At 34.0% G+C, this 24,598-nt stretch overlaps 1 protein-coding gene across 1 annotated transcript in view; it reads right to left on the reverse strand.

Annotated features, from left to right (window-relative positions):
- LOC150098945 (uncharacterized) overlaps positions 1-24,439 on the reverse strand; it is a 33,914-nt gene extending 9,475 nt beyond the window's left edge. Inside the window, exons 1-10 of the mRNA XM_090405452.1 lie at positions 24,318-24,439; positions 22,181-22,390; positions 20,726-20,980; positions 20,464-20,630; positions 20,176-20,304; positions 16,770-16,890; positions 12,630-12,802; positions 10,755-10,865; positions 6,626-6,685; positions 4,679-4,838 (exon numbers count right to left, since the gene is read on the reverse strand). Coding sequence (XP_090261578.1) covers positions 4,679-4,838; positions 6,626-6,685; positions 10,755-10,865; positions 12,630-12,802; positions 16,770-16,890; positions 20,176-20,304; positions 20,464-20,630; positions 20,726-20,980; positions 22,181-22,390; positions 24,318-24,390 — 1,459 coding nt within the window. The 5' untranslated portion in view covers positions 24,391-24,439. The remainder of the gene's footprint in view (positions 1-4,678; positions 4,839-6,625; positions 6,686-10,754; positions 10,866-12,629; positions 12,803-16,769; positions 16,891-20,175; positions 20,305-20,463; positions 20,631-20,725; positions 20,981-22,180; positions 22,391-24,317) is intronic.
- Positions 24,440-24,598: the final 159 nt, after the last annotated feature.

The raw sequence follows: 24,598 nt of genomic DNA on the forward strand, positions 1-24,598 counted from the left end.
TCAATGTTGCAAAGTGTAAAGTTTTAAAATTTGGGAAGCAAAGATAGAATGCAGAGTATACAATTGATGGCAATATCTTGGAGGAAGTGAATGAGATGAGAGATCTGGGAGTGTTTGGGATAAGGATCTAAAATTTCAGGAATACATTACTAGAAGACAAACCAGACAATAAATTTCTTTTTAATCAAGAAAAGAAATAAATCATGGTTAATTAAAATAATTATGAATAGTTCACATGAACATATGGGCTATATCAATTTATGCAAATCATCAGTAATAAGTGAAAAATCACCTGCCACTATGTAATTGCGCAACTTTGTTTGTTGCGCACCCCCCTTTCTCTCGTATGCTGAAAAATTACGCTGGAACAAGTTTCATAAGGCTATCGCTGACAGCCTTATAAAACAGATTGGAACAGACCACTTCAGATAGATGGCCCAGTTAACATTCGAAAAAAAGGCTGCAAATGATATCCTAAATCACTGATTCCAAACCTTTCTTTTGATTACCAGCCCTTTTCAAAAGTTATAGGACAGCGTTTATCTCGTTTGTCGACTAGTTAGAGTATTCGTTCTAAAACAACAAGCGTTGAGGGCTCGAATCCCACCTTGGGAGTGAATGTTTTTGAATGTCTTTAGGAGGGGAGATGAATTCGTTATCGGTGCAAGATCACCCGCCTCCCTTATCAGAGAGCAATTTTCCTTAAAAAATTCCGTGTTTGGCCTCTAGAAAAGGGTTTCTCGATTATGTAAAAAATGAATAAAAAGACAACAAATTAGAAATTAATAAAAGTGGAAAAAAATCTCAGCACACCCATGATACAAATGTACTATGGGTTTACAATGTTTCATACGTGAGAGTCATATATTAAAAAAGAAAAAAACTTCTATAACTCATTCTAATTCAAAAGTTTTTTGCAGTACTGCAAAAAAATCATCTTATGCTATGAAATTCAAGTTAAATGCAAACTGCAATATTTGTGAAAATATCTAAAAATTCCTTTTAAATCCTTATCAAAAGGGTTCATATGAAATTTGAGAAATCAATTCTTGAAGTGAACTTACAAAGACATATTGAAACTAATTAAATTATTTTAGATAACATATCGATCATAGTTTGATACATAGAAATCATTATAAAACTGAAAGTTATTTATCTTCGTCTTCCTTTTCCCTTAATATTTAAATTATACATTTTTTGGTGGTTTCATAATAGAAATACAATTTTATTAATACAGACCACTTTACAATAAAAACATTTATTCAAACCTACCAGTTTCGCCAGCAAACTGTCTGGCTTTTTCAAGGCATTACAGAGATATGAAAGTTAGTAAATGCAAATTAAAAGGAACATAAAAAACGTTGTAAACCAAACTAGTAGCTATGGTTACACGTTTCGCGTGACAGAGATGACTTATGTTCTTATTCATTATCACGCATGCGTGTTTGTTGTAGACTTGTAATGTGATTACTGGCTAGCTGTAGTTCAGATTGATTGAGAGAGGGGATCAAGTTTTTCCACGAACTATTTAGAATTACACGCTGATTTCTGTTGAGGTTTCCGCCGGTTATTAACACTATTGTGACTTCCTTAAATACACGATGCCTGTAGTCCTCATCGAGATATGGCATGGAGCTGTTTTGCCAATCTATCGTGTGGTTAGACGTGCAGAAATGATGTGCTAAGCCGGAAGAGATGCTTCTGTTGTGGTTATAAAATCAACTTATAAAATCCTAGACAGAGACCCCACAATAAAAAATCATAATGAAACAAACCAACTAATCAGAAATTGTAATAATTGGCCAGAAGAAGTGAAGAGAACACTAAAATCCTCACATCCTATCACTCCAAGACTATATGGGACATCTAAAATACATAAACAGGATATACCTCTCCGTCCAATAGTTGATGGAAGATCATCACCAACCTACCTTTTGGCAAAGCATCTTGCAAACTTATTAAATAATAAAATAAGATCAACAGAATCCTATATTAAGAATAGTCAACATTTTGTAAATAAACTCCAAGCCATTAAGATTACACCAACAGACATGCTAGCCAGTCTAGATGTTGTATCCCTTTCACTAATGTTCCAGTAGAAGAGGTAATAAACATCATCCAAGACCTCTTTCCTCTAGACATCACACAGATGTTTAGACCTGCTTTCAATCTATTTTCTTCAAGGTTAACAACACCATATACCAACAATTAGAAGGGCTAGCAATGGGAAGCCCACTATCACCATCTTTTGCAGACCTTTTCATGGAAAAACTTGAAAAAGAAATTCTCTCTACAATCTCTCCGAGACCATCTACATGGTGGAGATATGTGGATGATATATTCATCATATGGCAAGACAGCTTAGACAACCTAAAATCGTTTGTGGATAAAATTAACTCAATAAATAGCAAGATAAAATTCACTCTGGAAGTAGAAAAAAACAACCAACTGCATGTTTTAGATATCTTGATAAAAAAAAAACAACCTAACAGTGTCAAATTATCCATTTACAGAAAGCCCACAGATACTGGAAGATATATTCATTATACTTCAAATCATTACAAGACACACAAACTGAATATTATCCACATGTTGAAACATAGAGCCAAAAAGTTTATATCAGAAGAGGATGATACACAGAATGAACTCTCACTAATAGCCCACACATTATCACAAAATGGATATCCTCAAAACATCATCAAAAAATATCTATACAATGACAACCCCAGACAAGAAGAATCCCACCATCAGCACATTTCTACTGCAGTGATACCTTTCATCAAGTCAATTTCTTATCAAATAGCAAGAATACTAAGAGCCCACAACATCAGGGTGGTCTTCAAACCAACCACCAACATCAGACAAGTTTTAGGATCTCCAAAAGATAAAGTTCCGTTCTACAAATATCCAGGAGTATATTACATTCCCTGCTCCTGTGGTCTTGCCTACATCGGACAAACTTCACGAAGTTTAGAAATTAGACAAAAAGAACATGTTGGTGATGTAAACCACAACAGAAGCATCTCTTCCGGCTTAACACATCATTTCTGCACGTCTAACCACACGATAGATTGGCAAAACAGCTCCATGCCATAGCTCGATGACGACTACAGGCATCGTGTATTTAAGAAAGCCACAATAGTATTAATAACCGGCAGAAACCTCAACAGAAATCAGGGTGTAATTCTAAACAGTTCGTGGAAAAACTTGATCCTCTCTCTCAATCAATCTAAACTACAGCTAGCCAGTAATCACATTACAAGTCTACAACAAACACGCATGCGTGATAATGAATAAGAACAATAAGTCATCTCTGTCACGCGAAACGTGTAACCATAGCTACTAGTTTGGTTTACAACGTTTTTTATGTTCCTTTTAATTTGCATTTACTAACTTTCATATCTCTGTAATGCCTTGAAAAAGCCAGACAGTTTGCTGGCGAAACTGGTAGGTTTGAATAAATGTTTTTATTGTAAACTGGTCTGTATTTAATAAAATTGTATTTCTTTCCCTTAATATGTCAGGTATGATTTTTCATTTTCATCTATTCACCAGCCAGTTTATCTTCTTGATGGATAAGCAACCTGAGTTGTTGTAAGGAAAATACCTCCCACCTCCTTATGTGACCGGCTACCTCTCTTTTGGCTAAACATCTTTATAAAGGTTCTAGGCATCTGAGACGGGATTCGAACCCTGGCCTGCCCAGATGAAGGATATCATGGTCAACAACTTCCGAAGAATATTTATTTGTGGCTAAAATACTATTTAACTACAAAAGATCAAATATTCACACATTACTGGCCTATTTATGGCAGTTACTTTATTCCCATAGTTGAGATCTTTTCTCAGTATCCCATCCTTCTCTCTCTCTCTCTCTCTCTCTCTGTGTTTTCTCGGGTATAGCATTTCAAAAGATATAATGCCATTGCATATCTCTAAAAATTATCGTGAAGATAAAAAAAGAAAAAAGAAATGAATGAAACACCATTTGTTAAGCTTATTAGAAATAAAAAAAACTCCCCATGCTTTTTAATTTTAAATTTTTTTATTTCCAAATTTTGGATTGAAGTGGTCAACCATCAATAGAATCTGGATTTTCAATTCCACTTTAATTGATCTTTGATTTATTTTCAGACCGCAACTCGGTTTGTACAAAAAAAATATATATATATATAGCCAATTATGACAGCCTTACTCAAGGAATGATGATTTTTAATTGGAAGAAAGGAATTCAAACAGTTGCCAACCACCTCGCGATTCCAAACCATGACACTCTATATTATATTATTGCCTGCAATAGTGTGTGTTTTAGGGTCGCCATAATTTGGACTACAAGAACAAGCCACTGTCATATTCTTTTCTGTGCAATTTAGCTGATCTGACATTAATGAGGAATGATGGAGGCTGTCTGCAAACGGATTTCCATAAAATCTGTCCTAAAGAGTATCACGTTCTTAATTTCATAAATTAAATAAAATTTAATTTAAAAAGTTTTGTTGTTTGTATAAGTTTCTTAAGAAATGAAGTCACTTAATATTAAATATTACCTCAGATGCATTATTTAGATTTCTCTACATGTCTTATTGTTATTTGAAAACATAGCAATCCTATTTCAACATATCGACTAAATTGAGTATTTACTTTAGATGGGAAAAAAGTTCCAAAATTTTCTACTTACGACGAACTTTGAATATTAAGTAGTCGATATCATTATAATCAAAACACTCCGAAATGTCTAAAGCCCTATCTATAATAGCGGGTGTTCTCTTTCTAAAATCATAAAAGTGGTGGATATATTTAGATCCGGTCTTGTAGGCATCATTTGAGCGTCCAGTTCCCTGAAAAATAGAAATATTAATGAAGATCTATCAGGACTAAGTCATACTTTATAAAAGCAAGAAACATTATCTGAAAAATCCATTTATTCACAAAGACAGACAGAAATAGAGAAAGTCTATAAAGTACTATTGAAAGAGCTCAGCATATTTTATTGAATTCTCGCTGTAATCAATTTTAATCAAACGAATTTTATATGAAATGAAATATAAATAAAATGCACCGTTTCTTACAACGATAATACCTGCAAAATCATACTTGGGCGCAGTTCAATAAACAAAAAAGTTCCCGGATTATCCACAGATGACATTACTTCAGTTAGTCTAAATCTCCTTGCTAGATGACAGAAGTGAAGACTTTGCTAAATAATTGGCCTTGAATTCCATAGTTATAGTTTCTCTTAATGAGACTGGAATGGCCAACCACTAATTCTGTCCGTTAGTCACAAGTCTTCTCTCGGTGGTTTGTTTGTTTGTTTGTTTTATGGGAGTTAAAACTGGTGTCTGGAAGGCAAACTGTCATCGCGTTTTACTTCTAACTACGCCATGTTTATTGAGAAGTAGTACTTTGTAAAGCGCCACTGGTATCCAGCGAGATATAACTGGTCCAAGCAGTGGTGTAGCTAGAGATTTTGCCACCGGGGGCGGTCGCTGAGTTTGTCGCCCCTCTCAATACACACCAAAAATACTACAAAAATCAAAACAACGTATAGGGAAATAAATTCTAAAATATTATATTTCTTGTTTTTCTGTTAGCGAAATCATCTGTGATATTGACGAAGACTATTTCATAATAATGTAGGTAATTCTTAATCAATTTTATTTAGAAAAGCTCTTCTCACAACTAGCAACACTTACAGCAATCATCAGGAAAATTCGCAGCAGTATTATAATATTTGGAACTGAGTTATCAAGACTATTTTAGAATTAACTGTACAAGTTAAAAAAGATTCAAAGTGCCGCCCAGGGCAGATCCCCCCCCCCATTCCCCTATAGTTACGCCACTGGGTCCAAGGCTATCCCTAATTTAAATGGCACGCAGTGAAGGGAAGGTTAACAAGTGCTGCCATCTCGCTGTTCCTAATCCTAATACAATATTTTTAATGTTTGAAATAGTGTAGATTCTACGGTCGATTTTCTCGAGTTTAAGGGATGAAAAACTGGAGTTTACAGGAGAAAAAACCCGGTTGCTCGTGCCAGAGATCGACTAACTTGGGAACCAGTTGAAAAAAGGCTTAGTTAAAGGTCTGTAAGTAGGTGACTAGAATCGAATTGACGACGTTCTTTCTTCGGAGGTTTAGATGTGACGAGTACAAACACCGCTTCCACTGAGATACACAGGCTTCCTATTTTGTCACTGCACTGCATAAATGTTTATAACTTTCAGTTTATGTAGTAAGATACAAACTTGTATACAATTCGACCTAAATTCTGAAATCGGGCAATGCTTTTTTGGTGGTACATATATTTTTTGATTCTTATTTATTGATACAAAATTTAAAAAGTTTGAGAACCCCTGATCTATACTAATCAATTGAAAATTAAATGAATTCGTTGTCCAAAATATAACTAAATTCACTTTCTCTCTGAATTATCACATTTAGGGCACCAACAAAATCAACTTATGAATGCACATACATATTACGTACGGTATAAATAATAATAATAATAATAATAATAATCATAATAATAATAATAATAATAATAATAATAATAATAATAATAATAATAATAATAATAATAATAATAATAATAATAATAATAATAATAATAATAATATGTACACTTACATCAGTGACTGTAATTTCTAGATTAAGTGCCAGTATTCTGGGATCTTCTTCTAAGTCGAACTGCAAGATAGTTTTAAAAATGAAAATAAATAAACAAAATAATAAAAATATTATTTTATAATAATAAAAATAAAATAATAAAAATAAATGAAATAAATAGATACCTCCAAGGAGTCCGAAGAATCAGGAATAATAATAATATTTCAAATGTTAGGAGACATAATGTTATAACCAAACTCTCAATTTTTGACGGAAACTAATAATACGTTTAAACGACTTTGGCCATAATACACTATGTTGACAAAAGTATTTTGACACCTTACGTGTCAGATCAAAGGTGGTTCCTCTCGGTACTAGAAATGTAAATAAACTGCATTTTTTACCACAACGAAGCTTTTTGCCATGCAAATTTTGGATCCTACTACATGTAAATATTCAGAGTGTCTGCGTAAGTCTGCTAATAAAAGGTGGGATGTATATGTTTTGCACTGTGCTCGATATCAAGATCCCACGTTCAGCTGAACTGATATACTTCCAATGTGGGATGGTAGTTGGGTGTCACATCAGCGGTCTGTCTGTCCGTGACATTGCTACCCATCTCAGTATCTCAGCACACCAAAATACAACGTTGCTTATGTCATTCGTAGACATAAAAAGTTGATGGTGCTACCACAGCACAGGAACACACCGTAAGAAGCTACCGACACTCACTGACCAAGCTTGCCGAGCTCTGGCTCACCTGGACATCCTGGAGAGCAATGTTTCTGACGCTGTGGAAGTACTTCGGCAGCGACCTTTGCATGTTTCAACACGACAATGCTCCATGCCATACTTCCATGAGGGTCCAAGACTCGTTTTCAGAAAACAACGTTTAAGTGTTGGACTGGTTGGCTTAGAGAAATCCCACCGAACATCTTTGGGGGGAATTACAACATTGATTTCTCTCCAGACCACAGCAACCGCCATCAGCATCATCAGTGGAGGTAGCTTTCCGGAAGGAATGGAAAAATATTCTTGTTGCCACGTGTCAGGAATTGGTTTGAAGCATACCCCGAAGGGTAGTTACTGTCATTCAAGTCAAAGGTGGTTCCACTCGGTACTAGAAATGTAAATAAAACGCATTTTTTACCACAACTATGTCTCCAAATACTTTTTCAACATACTGTAACTGCTTCATATGTTTTGGAAGCATTTCTATTAATTTCTTGCAAAAATGATGATATTATGTTCTAATATCATCATTTTATGTCCTAATGATGATATTAGAACATATCATCATTAGGACATAAAATGTCCTAATGATGATATGTTCTAATTTTCTTGTCCTAAGTTTCTTGTGCCATTATTAACTTCTAATAAAGAAGATTGGCACAAGAAACTTAGGACACTTGGACATGTCCCAGCATTCTTGTGCTGGCGAGCACAATGTTCTCATATGCTATTCTCTTCAATCCTTGTGTTTACAATCATGGCTTGGTAACTGGAAGCGTCATTGGAAGATTCCTGCAATGTGCGAAACTTACAATTCCCAGAATATCAGTGGAAGATCTAGCGGTTATGGATTAGTGAACCTAATCCACACTAAGAGAGACAATCGATGTTAGACAACCTCACATCACCACTGCCATCTCCAAAATTTATCGTCGGGACATCGCACTAAAGTACACAAGTTCTTCAAGCATAGTCTATACTTCAACACGTCCATTAGATGGAAGAAGACGCATTTAGCATGACTTGTTGTCCCAAAAGAACGATTATTATTGCTCAATGGTCAAGGATTTTGGTTGCCTTGGTCTATGGACGGCTGAAGAATAACGGTTCAATGGCGGAAAGAGTTTGTAAGCTTGGAAAGCTGTGTTATAAACTCTTTATTAACATTGAACTGATGGCCATTTTCACATGCCCACAATTCCAGCCTCTTCAAATGATTATGCAAGTATGGCATATCAGCAGCATTCCTGATTATTCTACCTGCCTTTGCATCATTAGCAAATAGCTGTATGTCCTTGTGAAATCCTTCCCGCCAATGTCATTCATGTACAGATTGAATAATAATGGACCAAGGATTGATCCTTGAGGCACACCACTGTTTACCTTAAATGTTTCAGATTCACTCACACACACACACACACACACACACACACACACACACACACACACACACACACACACACACACACACACACACACACACATAAGCGCCTCCGTAGCGCAATTGGAAGAACGACGGTACATTGCGCCCTTCGATTGGAATAGGCCTAAGTTCGATTCTCGTCGCGACGGGAGGAATCTTTATCTGGTCGATTTCAATCGATGGTGAGTTAGCCGATCTCATACGGGGGTAGCAGGGTTTTTTCTCCCGGAAACTCGGGTTTTTCATCCCGCATACATACAAATCGGCCCTTCAGAACACACGCAATTTACAGACAAAAATTACTAGTTGTGGTGGTGTTGGAGGTGGGCAGTAGATGGCGTTGATTCGTAGTAGAGGTAAGGTGTAGAGATAGTTGAAGATGTCCTCCCGCGATGAGTCTTCGGACTCCTTGGAGGTATCAGGAATAATAATAATAATAATAATAATAATAATAATAATAATAATATATATATATATATATACACAACTTTTTGATATCTGCCCGTCATCCATCCTCTTATCCACGCTAATATTTTATAACCTAATCTGATATTCTCCAATTTATGCAACAGTATTCCAGACTGTATTCTGTCAAAAGCCTCAGCAAAAATCCAAAAGTATCATGGTATATCCATTTCTTTAGTCTAGTTTAATGGCAACATTATTATAGAATGTGAGCAAGTTTCTGAAACATGAACTTCCTTTACTAAATCCATGTTGCTCGTTGCAAAGTAGCAAAGTAGAAATTTGCTGTCAATCCATTTCTGAATGTGAGCCCTGACCAGTTTTTCCATAATCATCACCACCACTTCTGAGATACTAATTGGTCGATAGTTGGACACATCGGTCTTTGCACCTATGTGCAATGGGGATTACCATATATTTTTTCCATTCCCGTGGAATCTTCCCTGTTCTGAGCCTCAAATTATATAGCCTGGTGAAAGTAATAGCCAGTTCAGCTGAACAGAACAGTCCTTTAGCATCCGTGCTGACATCCTATCAGTCCCTATTACAGAATTCTTATTCAGTTTGTGCAAAACAGCTCTAATACCTCCTCCTCATACACAGGAGTTTCTTCATATGGTAAAGAGGTAGTGGTACGTTCAATGTTGCATATACGAGGTTGATAACTTATAGCAAAATAGCCACTGATATAAAAGTTATTCTCTCAAATTCATTGTTTCTTTTACCTGCAGCATAAGGATAGAATTTTTTCGGGTTGTCTTTAGCTTGCAGAGTCAGTTTCTTTTCGTACTTAGGCCTAGCTTTCCGTACAATAGCTGTGATTCTTCTGCCCTGCTGCTTTGGATTCCTAAATCCAAAATTTCAAGCTGAATCGGAGGTTAATTATTATTTATTTATTTTTGTAGACAAATTATCAGAGAAAGATCAATAAGAGGTGATATTTCTATTACAAACGAATTGAACCTGAGTGGTATCACAACTTTTTTGTTTTACTATGCATATAATTTACAAAATATAGATAGCAATATAGTAATTTTCAATTTAATTTCTCCTAATAAATATTAATTATGGTGAAGAAATTATTTATTTATAATCCCACGTTTATGTAGTAAGAAATATACTAAAACAGCGCTGCATTCGGCTTCCCTTGTTTGCCCGACATTACATTTGTGCGTTGAAGAATAGGGATAAACAAAATAATAAGTATTATTTGTTTATAAGAAATGCAGTTATAATTTAATTAATTAAAATTATTATTTCATTTATTTGTCTGTAGCATTTAAATATTTTTAAAATATATTTTCGTAGTTTCTGTATTAATCTCACCACATTATTATTCTTTGCCTTTTTTTTTTTTTTAATTGAATATTAAACAGGGAACAAATACGCGCCCAATCAGAAGCTGATTTCCACGAGAGCCAAGTAGCAGACGATAATCTTGGACGCAGGCTTTCAAGTGGTGTTTGTTTAGTTAGCGTGATGTGTTTATTATCTTTTTTTATCAATTTATTAACCAAATAATGTACTTACTGTTGTGACATTCATAAAACACCATTCCCATACGGATACTACAGGTTTTTCCGGAGGCCAATCTTTTATTTTAGCTTGCCACATATTACAAGGAATGCCACGCTTCATTCTCTGAAACAAGGTATGGAAAGTTAAGCTATTCAATAATTAAACACACACAAACTTATTTACAAAAACCAGAATATGGGAAAGTGTTTATTATCATTGTTTTGCTAATGTAGAACTTGATAGAATATTAATTATGCTCTTTTAGTAACATGAATGAAAAGATTTAAAAAAATCAATAAATAAACACACTAGTAAGACACAAAGCAGAACAAATGAGATATTCAAAATGCAGAAGAATAATAAAGTAATATTAAGAATTATAATGGCAGTAAACTAACCGAGACTAAATAGCAGGGCGAATTAAAATATCCAATATAATTAAATAATAACTTAATGCATTAAAATCTGTTTTCTTGTTTTTCAATATTTTTAAATGCACATCCAAGTAGTATCACGCAAGATGCCTGATTTAAATATATATCAAAGTGAAAGAAAGATAAAAATATAGAACATTTTTTTTATAAATGTTTAAATCAAAACCAAAGGTCTAACTTCAGTTTAAGGTTAAAAAGAGCCCGAAGATTTAAAAAACAAACAAACATTGGCATAAATAGTAATACTACATTAAAAAAATTCACTAACATTATTATTATTTTTGGAGGTAATCGCAATAATATAAGAAATAATAATATCATTTGGTGTTTTGTGCTATTTATATTTTGTTTATAACCAAATCCTGCAATAGCCAAACTGACACACACACACACACACACACACACACACACACACACACACACACACACACACACACACACACACACACACACACACACACACACACACACACACACACACACACACACACACACACACACACACACACACACACACACACACACACACAGATAAAACCTGAAAAGTTTTGTTTTGTTTTACTTTATTTTAATCATTTATTTTGCATCCTCTTCAACTTTCTCTTCAGCAATGAATAAATAATTTCTAAATCTGTATATAGACTTTTTTTTTTCGTTTCTTAAAATTAACGTAATATGTAGTACCTTGTTGTTCCAGCGACCTCACTTTAAAAGTATGGCTACCTTTATTTCCATCATTCATATACGAAACGAACTTTATATTGTTTTATTATTATTGTTTTTTTAATGATTATTAGGTTGTACTCTGCAATATAATTTTAAAAATACATTCCTGGTGACAAAATAAATAAATAAATAATAATAATAATAATAATAATAATAATAATAATAATAATAATCTCCGGGTATATACAAAAATGAAAAAACCGAGAAGTGCCAAATATAATGGCCCCGTAATTCTAGTGGTGGTGGTTGTCGTTGCGGTGTAGTTGTAGTTGGTGGAGTGAGTGGTGGTGAGAGAGTTAAAGAGTAGGTGCCCTCCCTCGATGAGCCCTTGGACTTCCTGGAAGTGTCATGTAATAATAATAATAATAATTCTCCCCCCCCCACGAATCGTTCTAAGGTCACTTAATTAACCCTGCTTTGTAATTACAAACTCTTGCAGCCATAATTCCAGTTTTTCAGCTATATTATTGTAACACTCAGATGATGACTTTCATTGCTTGGTGTCAAAATGCTCTGTATTTATTAGAGGTTTAAAGTATCTTGAAAAAGTTTTACGTACGATTCTAGAGAAGAATTTCCAGATTATGGAAAAAATGTAAAAAATATAAAATTAACAGAAATGCAAAACTATGCTTAATCCGATACGACATTAATGTAATATAGGTTTAGAGCCAAAACCTTCTAGAAGTATAATATTTTATTTTACTATAAAAGAATGAATTCTTACCTCTCCAATATACAGGTAATCTGCATTGGGTCGATTGAGGAACGATTTTAATGACCCATTTTTGATGTTTGCAATATCAATCAAGATCTGAGGATCATAGTTGTATTCATCTAATTTCTTAACTGTACAAGTTCCTCCTCCATGTGGAAAACGCTCCACTTGATATAAGACTCCTTTATTATATTGGGGGAAAAAAAGCCGAAAATTGCTAATTAATAAAATGCAAGATTTAATATGGATAAAGCATTTATTAATAAACAGTAGACCGTTTGCAAATTTTTGCCAGAAATAAAACAAAAATACCAAGACATCTTAGTGTACATTCTAAATTCAATAAATATATATATATATATATATGTGTGTGTGTGTGTGTGTGTGTGTGTGTGTATTAAATTTCATCAGGGTATATGTTGTCCCTGGGCAAGCACTATTTTTCTGCCTCTAAATTCAAGAAATTGTTGTTGTTATTATTATTATTATTATTATTATTATCATTATTATTATTATTATTATTATTATTATTATTATTATTATTATTATTATTAAGAGAGACCTCCAGGAAGTCAACTCATCGTGGGGGTCACATACTACACGCACCAGCTATCATACTTATTCTTGCATTCATTCACACTGCTTGTACTCACAACATCAAAAGGCAATCCATTCCAATCGCACACCACCCCTCTGAGAGAAAAATCTAGCCCTCACTCCCCTTCTTAGTAGCATTCATTCTCAGCCTCCAAGGATGTCCTCTTGTCCTTTTCCCACCCTCCATAAAATGAAAAATTCCATTAATTGGAATAATGTATGACCCTTTCAGAAGTCTGTAAGTCTCAATCATATCATCCCTCTTTCTGCTGTTTGCTAGTGTCTGCAGTCTACAAGTTCTCAATCTGTCGTCATAATCAGTATTCCACAATCCTGATGTCATTTTAACACTTTCCTTTGTACAATTTCCACGGTATCAGAATCGCAACAGAGACCAGACCCGCGAACAGTAGTCCAAGTGAGGTCGTATTAAGGCCTTGTAAAGAGGCAAAATAACATCCTTGTCTTTATATTTGAACGTTCTTTTCAGCATTGAAATTATCTTTTGGGTATTTGCAATCTTTGCCACATGGCCCCTGAACTTCAACTTCCTATCTACTAACACTCCAAGATCCCTAGCTCATCAGTTGCTTTCTAGCCTAATCCTACCAATATAATACGACATTGGATATCTAATCACGCCGAAGTGAATATTTAATATTTACATTTACTGACGTTGAACTAACACCCATTTTCCCATGTCCACAATTCCAGCCTATTCAAATCATTCTGCAAACATTGCATATCAGCTGCATTCCTGATTACCCTGCCTCGCTTTGCATCATCAGCAAATAGCTGTATGTCGCCTGTCAAATCCTTCTCAATGTTGTAAATGTACAGATTGGATAACACATCCTTGTGATACACCACTGGTTACCTTAAATCTTCCTGGCTAACATCCCCCATATACCACTTTTTGATATCTGTCAGTAATCAGTCATCTCCATATCGATTTTAATATTTTATAATCCAAACACTTATTCTCGAATTTATGCAACAGTCTTCCATGCTGTATTCTGTGAAAAGCCTTAGCAAAATCCAAAAGTATCATGGTATATCCATTCCCTTTGTCTAGTTCAATGGTAACATTCTTATAGAATATGAACAAGTTGCTAAAACATGACCTTCCCTTAGTAAACAAATACTGTTCATTGCAAGGTAAAGACTCACTGTCAACCCATTTCTGAATACGAGCCCTAATCAATTTTTCCAAAATCTTCACCACCACTCCTGAGATACTAATTGTATCCAACATGCAATGGGATTACCATACATTTTAGCACTCATGCTAACATTTCATTCCCTGTTACTGAATTCTTATTCAGTTTGTGCAACAGCTCTAATTCCTCATCGTCATACACCTGAGTTTCAGATGAAGAGGTAGCAGTGAACTCAGTGTTGCATACACCATGTTGATAGCTTTTAGCAAAATAGGCACCCATTAGTTGAACAACCGTTTCTGCATCTCTCATCCTCAGACCATCTGAATTTCGTAGAATTTCATATGCATTCTTTCTTTTACTTTGAGGCATAACGAATGAATTCTTATGGGTTGTGTTTAACACGAAGAGCCAATTTCTTTTCATACTCAGAATTAGCTTTCCATACGACAGTTGTAACTCTTCGTCCTGCTGCTTATAATTTTCATAACGATTATCATCCTTATGCACATGCTGTTCCTTCCACGTCATCCTTTTCTTATGAATATCTTGCTTAATAAGATTACACATCCATTTGACCCCTACTCTATTTATTCTTCGAACCCTCTAGACACATTCTGATATCGCATAATTTAAGTATTGTTCAAATGCTTCGCATGCATTGTCGATATTCTTCTCCTCCACTAACCGATCCCATTCCACTGAACTCAGTATACTCCTCAGTGGGTCATAATTTCCTGCTTTGTAGTTCACCGTTTAACCTTTTCTGAATGGAACATTCATAAAACATAATAACCTGCTTTAACTTTGTGATTTTGGACGTTAATTCATTTTCAATATCCTCCTCAATATTTTCAACAACCTGCTTAGCGGATCAAGCCTTCTTGTTCTCGACTTGGCTTTACTTCTTAGCGTTACGTTTCATGTCCATTTTCGGCGCCATTTTAAACTATATTTATACTGCTTACACTGCAATATCTTAATAAATATGTTGAATGAATGATTTCCTTTCATCCATACGGATGGTAGAGTCAGAAATGCTACCCTATTAGGGAAGTGAGCAAGGTGGTTTCCGGTTGCCTTCCTTGCTGTACTATATCATGTATGTTCACAGGACCGGTTTGCCTGCTTGCGGGATGAAAAACCCAAATAAACTGGTGGGAAAAACACTGTTATCCACTCCCAAGACCGGCTAACTCCCAAGGCTGTGGTTGAGGAAAATCCTTAAGCTCCTCACGTCTCCGACGGGAATCGAACCCAGGACACTCCTTCCCCAGGCATATGGTTGCGAAGCGCAAGGCCACTAGACTAACAGCGTGGACAATAAAAATGTTATAAAACACTCAATTCATTAAAAGCATAAAAATCTACACAAATTTTCTAAGGGAAAACAAAACAAACAAACAAACACACACAAAAAAAATAAAAAAAATAAATAAAAATCACCCCTTTTACAAGAGCGCCAAGTTCAGCAACCATTCAGAACCTGTAAAATCAGTTGATATACAATTTGGCCTTCTTTCTAACTTGCCGTTCCTAAGCATTTACCTTAGTTACTTAGTGGGTACAAAAGCCCTAACTACAACCTATAATTCCACCATGTTTTGTCCCTTGCCGGCCTTGTAAATAGCAGAATTGAAAATTGAGGTGCTTCTACAATTATTTGTAAAAATTTAAAATATGAAAGTTCAATAAAATCTGTCCATGTGTCCAGTAATGACTTGCGTACGGACGGACAGACAAAACTAATAATCTAATAGGTTCTTATGCATTTTGAAAATGTACCAATAAAAGTCAGAGAACCCATTCTGGAGAGTTACAAGACCACGGTCATATTGTTATTAGGCTTAAACTATTTCATAGATAATGCATTGTGCATGAGGACATCATCTCCCACGCAGTAAGCAACCACGGTTATACGAACATATCTAATAGTGTGCTCAAGTGATTTTTTTTTTTTTTTTTACCTGGGAAATGAATTTCATCGTCTGGTATGAGACCTTGCTTATTGGAGGCTTGAAAAAGCTCCATGTTTGGCGCCTCTGCAGTAGGGTTTCTGGATTAGGGAAGAATAAAATAAACATACAAAAATACATAAAATGAATAAACAAGTAGAAATATTTCCTTTACCCACCTAGGGAACGAAAGTATAAGTTTACAATAACAACGAAAAAAGAAAGAAAAACAATAAAGCAGCGAAAAGCAGTGCTGTCTCCCCGCACGCATTCCTGACATCCAGTTCCAAACTCATGAGAGGCAATCTCATATTTTCTAACTGCAGAAAGGATATATTTTGCATTTGTCATTGCAATCTCGACGAAAACTCTTTCCCTACTACACAACTTTAGAGCTTTGTTCTCTTACAACACTCGTATTGTAAAAGAATTCTTACCTTGTTCACCGCTGACTATCAGAGAACTAAAACTTCTTCCGTCCAACACATCCACAGGTTGAGATTGGCCAAGGAGATCTAAGTCAACACGTAGTAGTGCATTTTCCGCGTCGTACCATGTCTAGACAATAAGGGAATAAATAAATAAATAAAAACATACCTGTCTCTGTATATATATATATATATATATATATATATGAAATAATTCTTATCAGTGAAATATCGAAGTAAATTATATTAATAAAATAAGAAATATTAAAATACGAAGAAATATTGTAAGAAGTAATATCGCTATTTGCATCCACAAGGTCTCAATCTTCCTCCGTAATTTTTGTCTCTCCCACCCACCCAAAAAAAGTGTGCCAGTGCAAGTACTTAGGGAGGAATCTACTTTTTTCTTCTTTCTGAAAGTAGAGATTGTGCATGCTTTGTATAGCGAGGTGCATGTATGAGATGTGATTAAATACGACCTTTTATTATTTTTTTTTTCGTCATCACGCTTTTCAAGGATTTAGGCCTAGCATGGCCTGTTCCGGCCATCGTTGAATCGTTTAAGAGGACTTCCTTGTTTCCTAATGGTTTGTAATTTAAGGCTTGTTTTGGTAATCTTTCTGTTTTCATTCTTTGAACGTGTTCCATCCATTTATGTTTATATTTTTTTATTTCTTCTATTACTGATTCCTGGTTTAATTCTTTCATAATTTCTTCATTTCTTTTGTAAACAAATAGAGTATATCTTGCAGTTTTTCTCATAAACTTCATTTCTGCTGTTGTTAATCTTTGTTTGTCTCTTTTTGTTTTATTGTCCAGATTTCACTTCCATACATTAAGACTGGTAGGGCTAATGCATTGTATACTTTTAGCCTGGTTTGATTTTGAACTAGGTTAGGTTTAAATATAGAATTAATTACATCTGCTATTTTTAGGTTTATATCTTTTTCATTTTCGTATGTAATCATACATCCTGGGTAGTTAAATGAATTCACCTGTTCTAAAATCTTGTTATCTATTACTATTTTAGTTCTTGCTGGATCTTGTCCTTTAAAGGCCTTAGTTTTAGACTTTACTGTTGATATTATCATTCCATAATCTTCGGCTATCTCATTTAAATTTAAAATACCTTTCTACAAGTTATCTTCAGAATTTGTAATTATTATTTGGTCGTCGGCAAAAAGGAGAATGTTTAAGTTCACAGCAGGAGAAAGTTTAATACCTTGATGGAAATTTTTATTCCATTTTATTATTATTTCATTTAGGTAAATATTAAAAAGAGTTGCTGAAAGGGAACATCCCTGTCGGACTCCTTGGTTTATCTCTCTCATACACGATAGTTCATAATTTAATCTTATTTGTATTTGATTATTTTCATAAATACTTACGATAGCTTTTAAAATATTATTTGGTATTTGTCTGTCTCTTAATATGTTAAATAAAATACTTGTTTTAATTTTACCAAACGCATTTTCATAGTCAATAAATGCAATATGTGTTTCTAAATTGTATTCTCTTCTTTTCTCTACTATTAATTTTAGGCAAAAAGGCCGGATCTATACATGATCGTCCTTTTCCAACTCCATTCTGTATTTCTAAAATAAAGATTTCAGAATATTTTATTAGTTTGATATTTAAAATTCTATATATTTTATAACAGGAATTTAGAATTCTTATAACTCTATAATTTTTAGGGTCATCTCTACTCCTTTTTTAAAAATGGGGATCACAATTGCTTTTTTTCCATTCTGTTTGTGGGTTACTGTTGAATATATTTTATTTAAAATAATGAGTCTTTCTTTAAAACTTATTCCAGCATATTTATATAATTTTGAACCTAACTTATCTTCTCCAGGTGATTTTCCATTTCTTGTTTCTTTCAGGCTGATTTCTAATTCTTCTTTAGTTATTTCCTTTTCATTTTCATTAAATGTTTGCCAGTTATCTTTTTTAAAATATTATCAGTCCACAATTCTCTATAGAAATTTAGAAATTCCTATAATTTCATGATGCTTAATTTTATGTTTTCTTTGGTATCTGCATTTAAGTGTTTCAAAATTTTATATACATTTGGTCTTATTTTATCTAAATCGTGTTCTAAATTAGAAACAAATTTGTTCCATGATTCTCTATGTCTCTTTTTCCCTCACTTCTCTTTTACCTATGACTCTTATTCTATTTCATCTTCTAATTTGTTATTGCTTATTGTGATTGTTTCTTTGATTGTATCGTCCCATATCTTCAGCTTTTCTTTGTATCGATTTTTTTTTGGTCTATTCTAAGCTTTGATTTGTTGCTGTATTTAGTAATTTTTATATTAAGTCATTCTATTTCGGTTTCTTCATTTCGTTTTATTTTATCTATATATTCAATAATTCTTTATTCATATAGTGATTGTACATTTGTGTCATTTAATAATCTAGTTTTATAAACAAATGTTTCACAATTTCTTTCTGTTCTTGTTACTTGTAGCCATTTAGGTGGTAATCTTAATTTTATTTTAACAAGGAAGTGGTCACTGCTTATTTCATATCCTCTGTGAACTCCAACATCTAAAGAGAATTTTGATGTCTTTTCATTTAAGATAAAGCAATCTAATATTGATTTCCATCCTCTTGCTGTCCAAGTATATTTATGTGTCTTTATATTTATTGAGAGAATTCATTATTTTAAGATTATTATTAACTACAAAGTGAATAAATGTTTTTACCATTCCTGTTTAGAGTATGTTCTCTATTATTTTTTTTTCCTTTTAATAATATATAAAGTAATAGTAAACACTAACCGTCCCCTTAGCGATTACATCACTGCATCGTCCACGTCAAAAAATTCTCTTTTGATTGTTAGTAGATTATTCGTGCTGCCTAGTAGCATCGAATTTTAATATTACACGACTAGTAATTAATAAGAAGCAATTTATCCTGAAAGTATTTTTAATATTTTTCTTTAATCATTAAACTATTATATTTTCATTCTCTATAGTATTACTGATATACGCTTAGGCATCACAAGTATCGATTCTTTTCCATTTTTCGATTATTTATAGTATTAGGTAGGATAGATGGCGCCACATATATCAGCTATTTTCTGTTATCTTAATTCTTGAGAGTGTTACTTAGGTATGATAGATGGCGCCACATGCAGATCATTTTCTTTTCTGCAGGAGGCTATGTTCACGATGCGAAAACGTTGATAACCTAGAATCTCACAGAAGTTGATTATTATACCTTGGGAGACCTTTAGTTTTTTTTATTCCTCATTAACTCGTAAGAAATTAATAATTAATTATTCTCAATAATTTAATATGAAGACACGAGTGATTATTAGCTTCGACTTTCAGCACTGAAAAATTACTTTACAAAAAATTGGAAATCTGTAACATATTTGCTTATGAAGTATATTTTTCAGTACTTACATCAACACTCTTCACTTCGCTAACGACCGGTAACACAAAATCCGTGCGGAAAGAAACTGCGTTCGTCTTGTTGAACGTGGGAAACGGGAAAGTTCTCATCCTCCCTTCACAAAAAAGTCCAGGATTAACCTATAAAGAAGAATTTAAATACATTTTATAATACGCGCAAATTTCTTTGTGTGTATAATAAGCTGTTAAAATTGATCAAACGATTTATTAGATGCTATTCTCTTAGCTGATATCGCGTCACAAACGTATAATTATAAACCAAATCAATTGCTAACTAACCTCCATACTCTTCCTGTCATACGTATCATGGATAAATTCAAAGATGTTAACATACTGAATGGTCATTTGACTTTGCTCTCCGGTTGTCTCATTTATAACGTACTTATCTATTACAACAGCAAGTGGCACCACCTTATTGCTCGAAGTGCTGTTCCATTGGTCTCCTCCTTCAAAGGAAAAAAAAATGGTGGTTAGACATATAATCGATGATTATATTTGGAAAATAAAAAATCGTGCAATCAATGAATTATTGAATACATACTTGACCAGTAAGCTGCTATGATGTATGCTTCTTTTTCGCGATCTTCCTTCTCTATTTCGATGTTGTATTCCCATAAGTAAGCAGGAATATCTCTGAATGTGGTTTCCTTTTCTCCTGTTATGAAGACTTTGTCCAGCAGTAATATCTGTTTCACCGGAAAATATACGTAACCTTTGACTTTTCGTTTTTCCAGTATTTCCAGATCGGGTGGCAGCCCTTCACTTAACCAGTTGCTTATATTATATTTGTTGCAGTCTGAATAATGAATAATTATTTTAACAAATTGATTCAACTCAGTTTTTCAGTAATAACAACAATAATAAACTGTATTAATAAAATTAAACGTTCTGCTCATTTTTTTTGTTCGCTCATCACCAAGAACGGTTCAGAAATCTGTCTTTTAATTATAGAGCTGGGAAAGTGTTAAGCTGTTTGTTTTTTTTAAGCTACCACCCCCCCTCCCTCCAAACAGACACTCCCCAACATCGAATGTATGTGTGAGAATTGGGTTCTCTGGCTTGGAATCCGACAATTTTTGGACATAAAAACTCAATTGATAGACCATTTTAAAATATTGTTTTATTTAACGCACTGGTAACCCTCCTTTGGATAGTAAGAAAACGGTAGAAAAGTGATAGATCTCAAAGAAAACAATTTCTTTGAGATCTATCACTTATAATTGTTTTGTTAAATTTTGCAAAATTATTACTATTATTACGTCATACCTGCAAGGATTCCAGTAGAGTGTAGTAGAGTAGTGTGGGAGGGCACACTACTCTACTACACAACTAATCATGTTCGCTATGTAATCATCCAACTATACACCACGGCTCTATCACCATTAATACACGTTATTTACCTTTCAACAGCACCAATAGTATTTTTTGTTTGTAAATTGCGTGTGTTCTCTTAGCCGATTTTGCTTGTATGAGGGATGAAAAAATCTTGGTTTCTGGATGAAAGAACCCTGCTACTCCCTTATCAGATTGGCTAAAATGTCTAAAACACTTATTACTAAAGATCCCGTAGTTACTATGCCAGTCGAAGTTTTTGAAATTTGAAAAAAATCTAGAAAGTCACGAACATAGTTATTGGAACACACGCTAACTAAATAATACAGTGTGACGTACGCGTAACGTCATCAATATATTGTATGCCTTAAATCAATGTGAGAACAAAATTTCCCGAAATAATAATGTGCTACAAGACAATAATAATAAATAAAATATGAATAAAATAAATTAAATAATTAATACATCAAGCAAATAAACATTTTATTAGTAAAATTGTAGTAATCGTATAATAATTTCAACTCCATTTTAAAAACTTTAAACATTTTAAACTTTGAAATCGAATTTTTAAGTTTTGAATTCAGCTTCTGAAATGTAAGCTTTAAGTTGGAATTTTGCAGAAGGAATAAATCAGTATTAATTATTATAAGAAGATTATACTTGCTTGTTTCGGTATACTGAAACGTTTCATTCAGTTTTATATCCTCAACGAATCTCGAGGTAATTCCACTTGAATACAATGAGAATGACGTGCGAGGTCTGTCTGCATCATAGCTTTCTTCGAAAGCCATTTGCAAGATATCTCCATCAACGACAACATTTCCTGCTACTATCTCTCCTTTAGCTCTGTAGCTTCCAGTGGTTTCTGGTGGTACTGGAAAAAAGAAATATATGGGCTTGGAATGATTGTAGATTTGAAATTCGCAATTAAAACTATGAGGCAAGTGTCTTATGTCGAAAAAAACGAAACAAAAAGCTTAAAATTAAATAAATAATAAAAAATATATCATAAACTGTTTGTTTCACATACATGACATTAGATGTTTGTATTTCCTTGGTAACAATTCTGCTTTCGTATACCAGATGGCACAGGAGTCGCTGTACATGTCCGGTGGCTGCGGATTAAGCCAGATTGGACATTATATTCTATGTTTCTATCGAAACATTAGGGTCTACTTGTATACACTAAGTGACATAGTTATTACAGAGGTAATATTTGTTCCAGCGCACTACGCACTCCGAAGCTCTAGTAAATACATTAGACGGCTGCTTGGATTACAGGCTACTGACACTTAACGTTGTAGCTAATCATGACAGATAATATTATGCTATGTGTCAATTCGTGTGTTCAACGGCTGCTTTGTCTGTGTTAAGGAAATAAAAACCAGAATTTCTGAAACGGGCTGACTCATTCGCCTTCAGTAAAGTCCAGCTCTACTGAAGGCGAATTCAGTAAAGCTAGGCTTCACTATATTCCTAGCCTCGTAGATAGCATTCAAATCCGGGTTCTTTCAACCACAGAGCACATTAGTCAAAAGATCATCATTCCATAATGTGTTGTTACGCATTGCTTAAGCCAATGCGCTAAAAAAAACCAATTTTAACCTGTTGATAAGTAAACTATAATCGGTTTTGTCCACCCAAAAAAACCTGTCACCTTAGTTGCCTTAATCTTCCCAACTAAACAAAAGTTGATCTACTCCCGTCCAAACTTCAGAGTTGGAATCTCAGATTTCTTCTTTCATTTTAAGGATCACTGAAATTTTACACCATCTTGCATTTCCAAATTCTTTTCCCTTCGGTAATTCTTGTACGCATCCTCCGGTTGAAAGTCCAGTCCACATATCTATGGTACTCCAACCGTTTGGATACGTTGGAACGTAAAACACGTGATCTAACTAGCCTATTTTTTTAATGATGAAATTAGAGGTTTTTGGGGCTGTTTTACCCTACGAAAAACCCGAGTCACCACACAAAAACATATTATTGTCTCTTGTGTAATCAAGTTTCTCTAAAACAGACGGGATTTGAACCCACATTCCTTAGCACTCGAAGAGTTGTAATTCCTAAAGAGTTGAATGGGATATTATAATCAATGTTACTGAGAAAAAACAAGAAACAAGTTGAATATATCAAAACGCCGGAACTTTAAAGATACATTTGAGTTACACCTGATGTCCTCTGATTTACGAGATTAGCATAAAGTATTACTAAGAAATTATTACTTATGTATTATTGTTTTCTATATTTTTAGTAAATAAATATTAACAATTTTGTCTTACAAATCAATCTATTAATCGTATTTTAAAATGTGTGTTTGGATGAGGGGATGGTCAATGAGAGAGAAATGCGTCTATGAGGGGGGGGGGGTCAGCAGGTTAAAAAGAGAGTAAGAATCCAGTTTAAATACTAATCCAAGGTTTAAGTGCTGAGTTTTCTGTTGAGATTTATTATAATTCATTTTGAAAAGAGACTGGCGTGTGGTTTTGTCAGTTTCTCCTCCTCCAATCTTTTTAATTATGTCCCTTCCCCACCCAAATATGCATAATTTCATTACAACATTCCCCTTTTCTCCTCCACGATGAATTAAACAGAAATAATTGTTTTGAATTCTGTGCGGTGTTTAAAGAAAAGTTTCAGAATTCATCAAAACGAACACTTTGGTTTGCGATTATTTATTCCCCTCCCCGAGCAGAGACACCGTCAAGGGATAATTCACATATCACATTACATTCGTTTAAATTTTTAAAAATAATTCTTATTATTTAAAAAAAAATGAGTATTTTACCAAAAATACTTACATTTACTCGCGTTATAAGAGGAACATCCCGCTACCAAAGCAGCCAAAATAATCCACCGACAGAGCTTTTCCATTTTTCGGTGTCGTTATGCGAAGCTCCAGTCACCCGGACTTCTGCAAGTGACTTCTGTGTAATCTTTCCAATAACGCCCCTTGTGATAGGAATTGAGTAGTGAATTAGGTGTGTGTGTGTGTGTTGTTAGATAGCTGTTATCTATCTACAGCTATCTATCCATCACATCAAATAATTTATTTTCTAAATAGAACTGCTTGCGAATCTTA

This window comes from Typopeltis vanoorti, chromosome 15 (genome assembly GCF_054136105.1).
Source record: "Typopeltis vanoorti isolate ZY-2024b chromosome 15, IOZ_Tvanoo_1.0, whole genome shotgun sequence".
Taxonomy (NCBI): domain Eukaryota; kingdom Metazoa; phylum Arthropoda; class Arachnida; order Uropygi; family Thelyphonidae; genus Typopeltis; species Typopeltis vanoorti.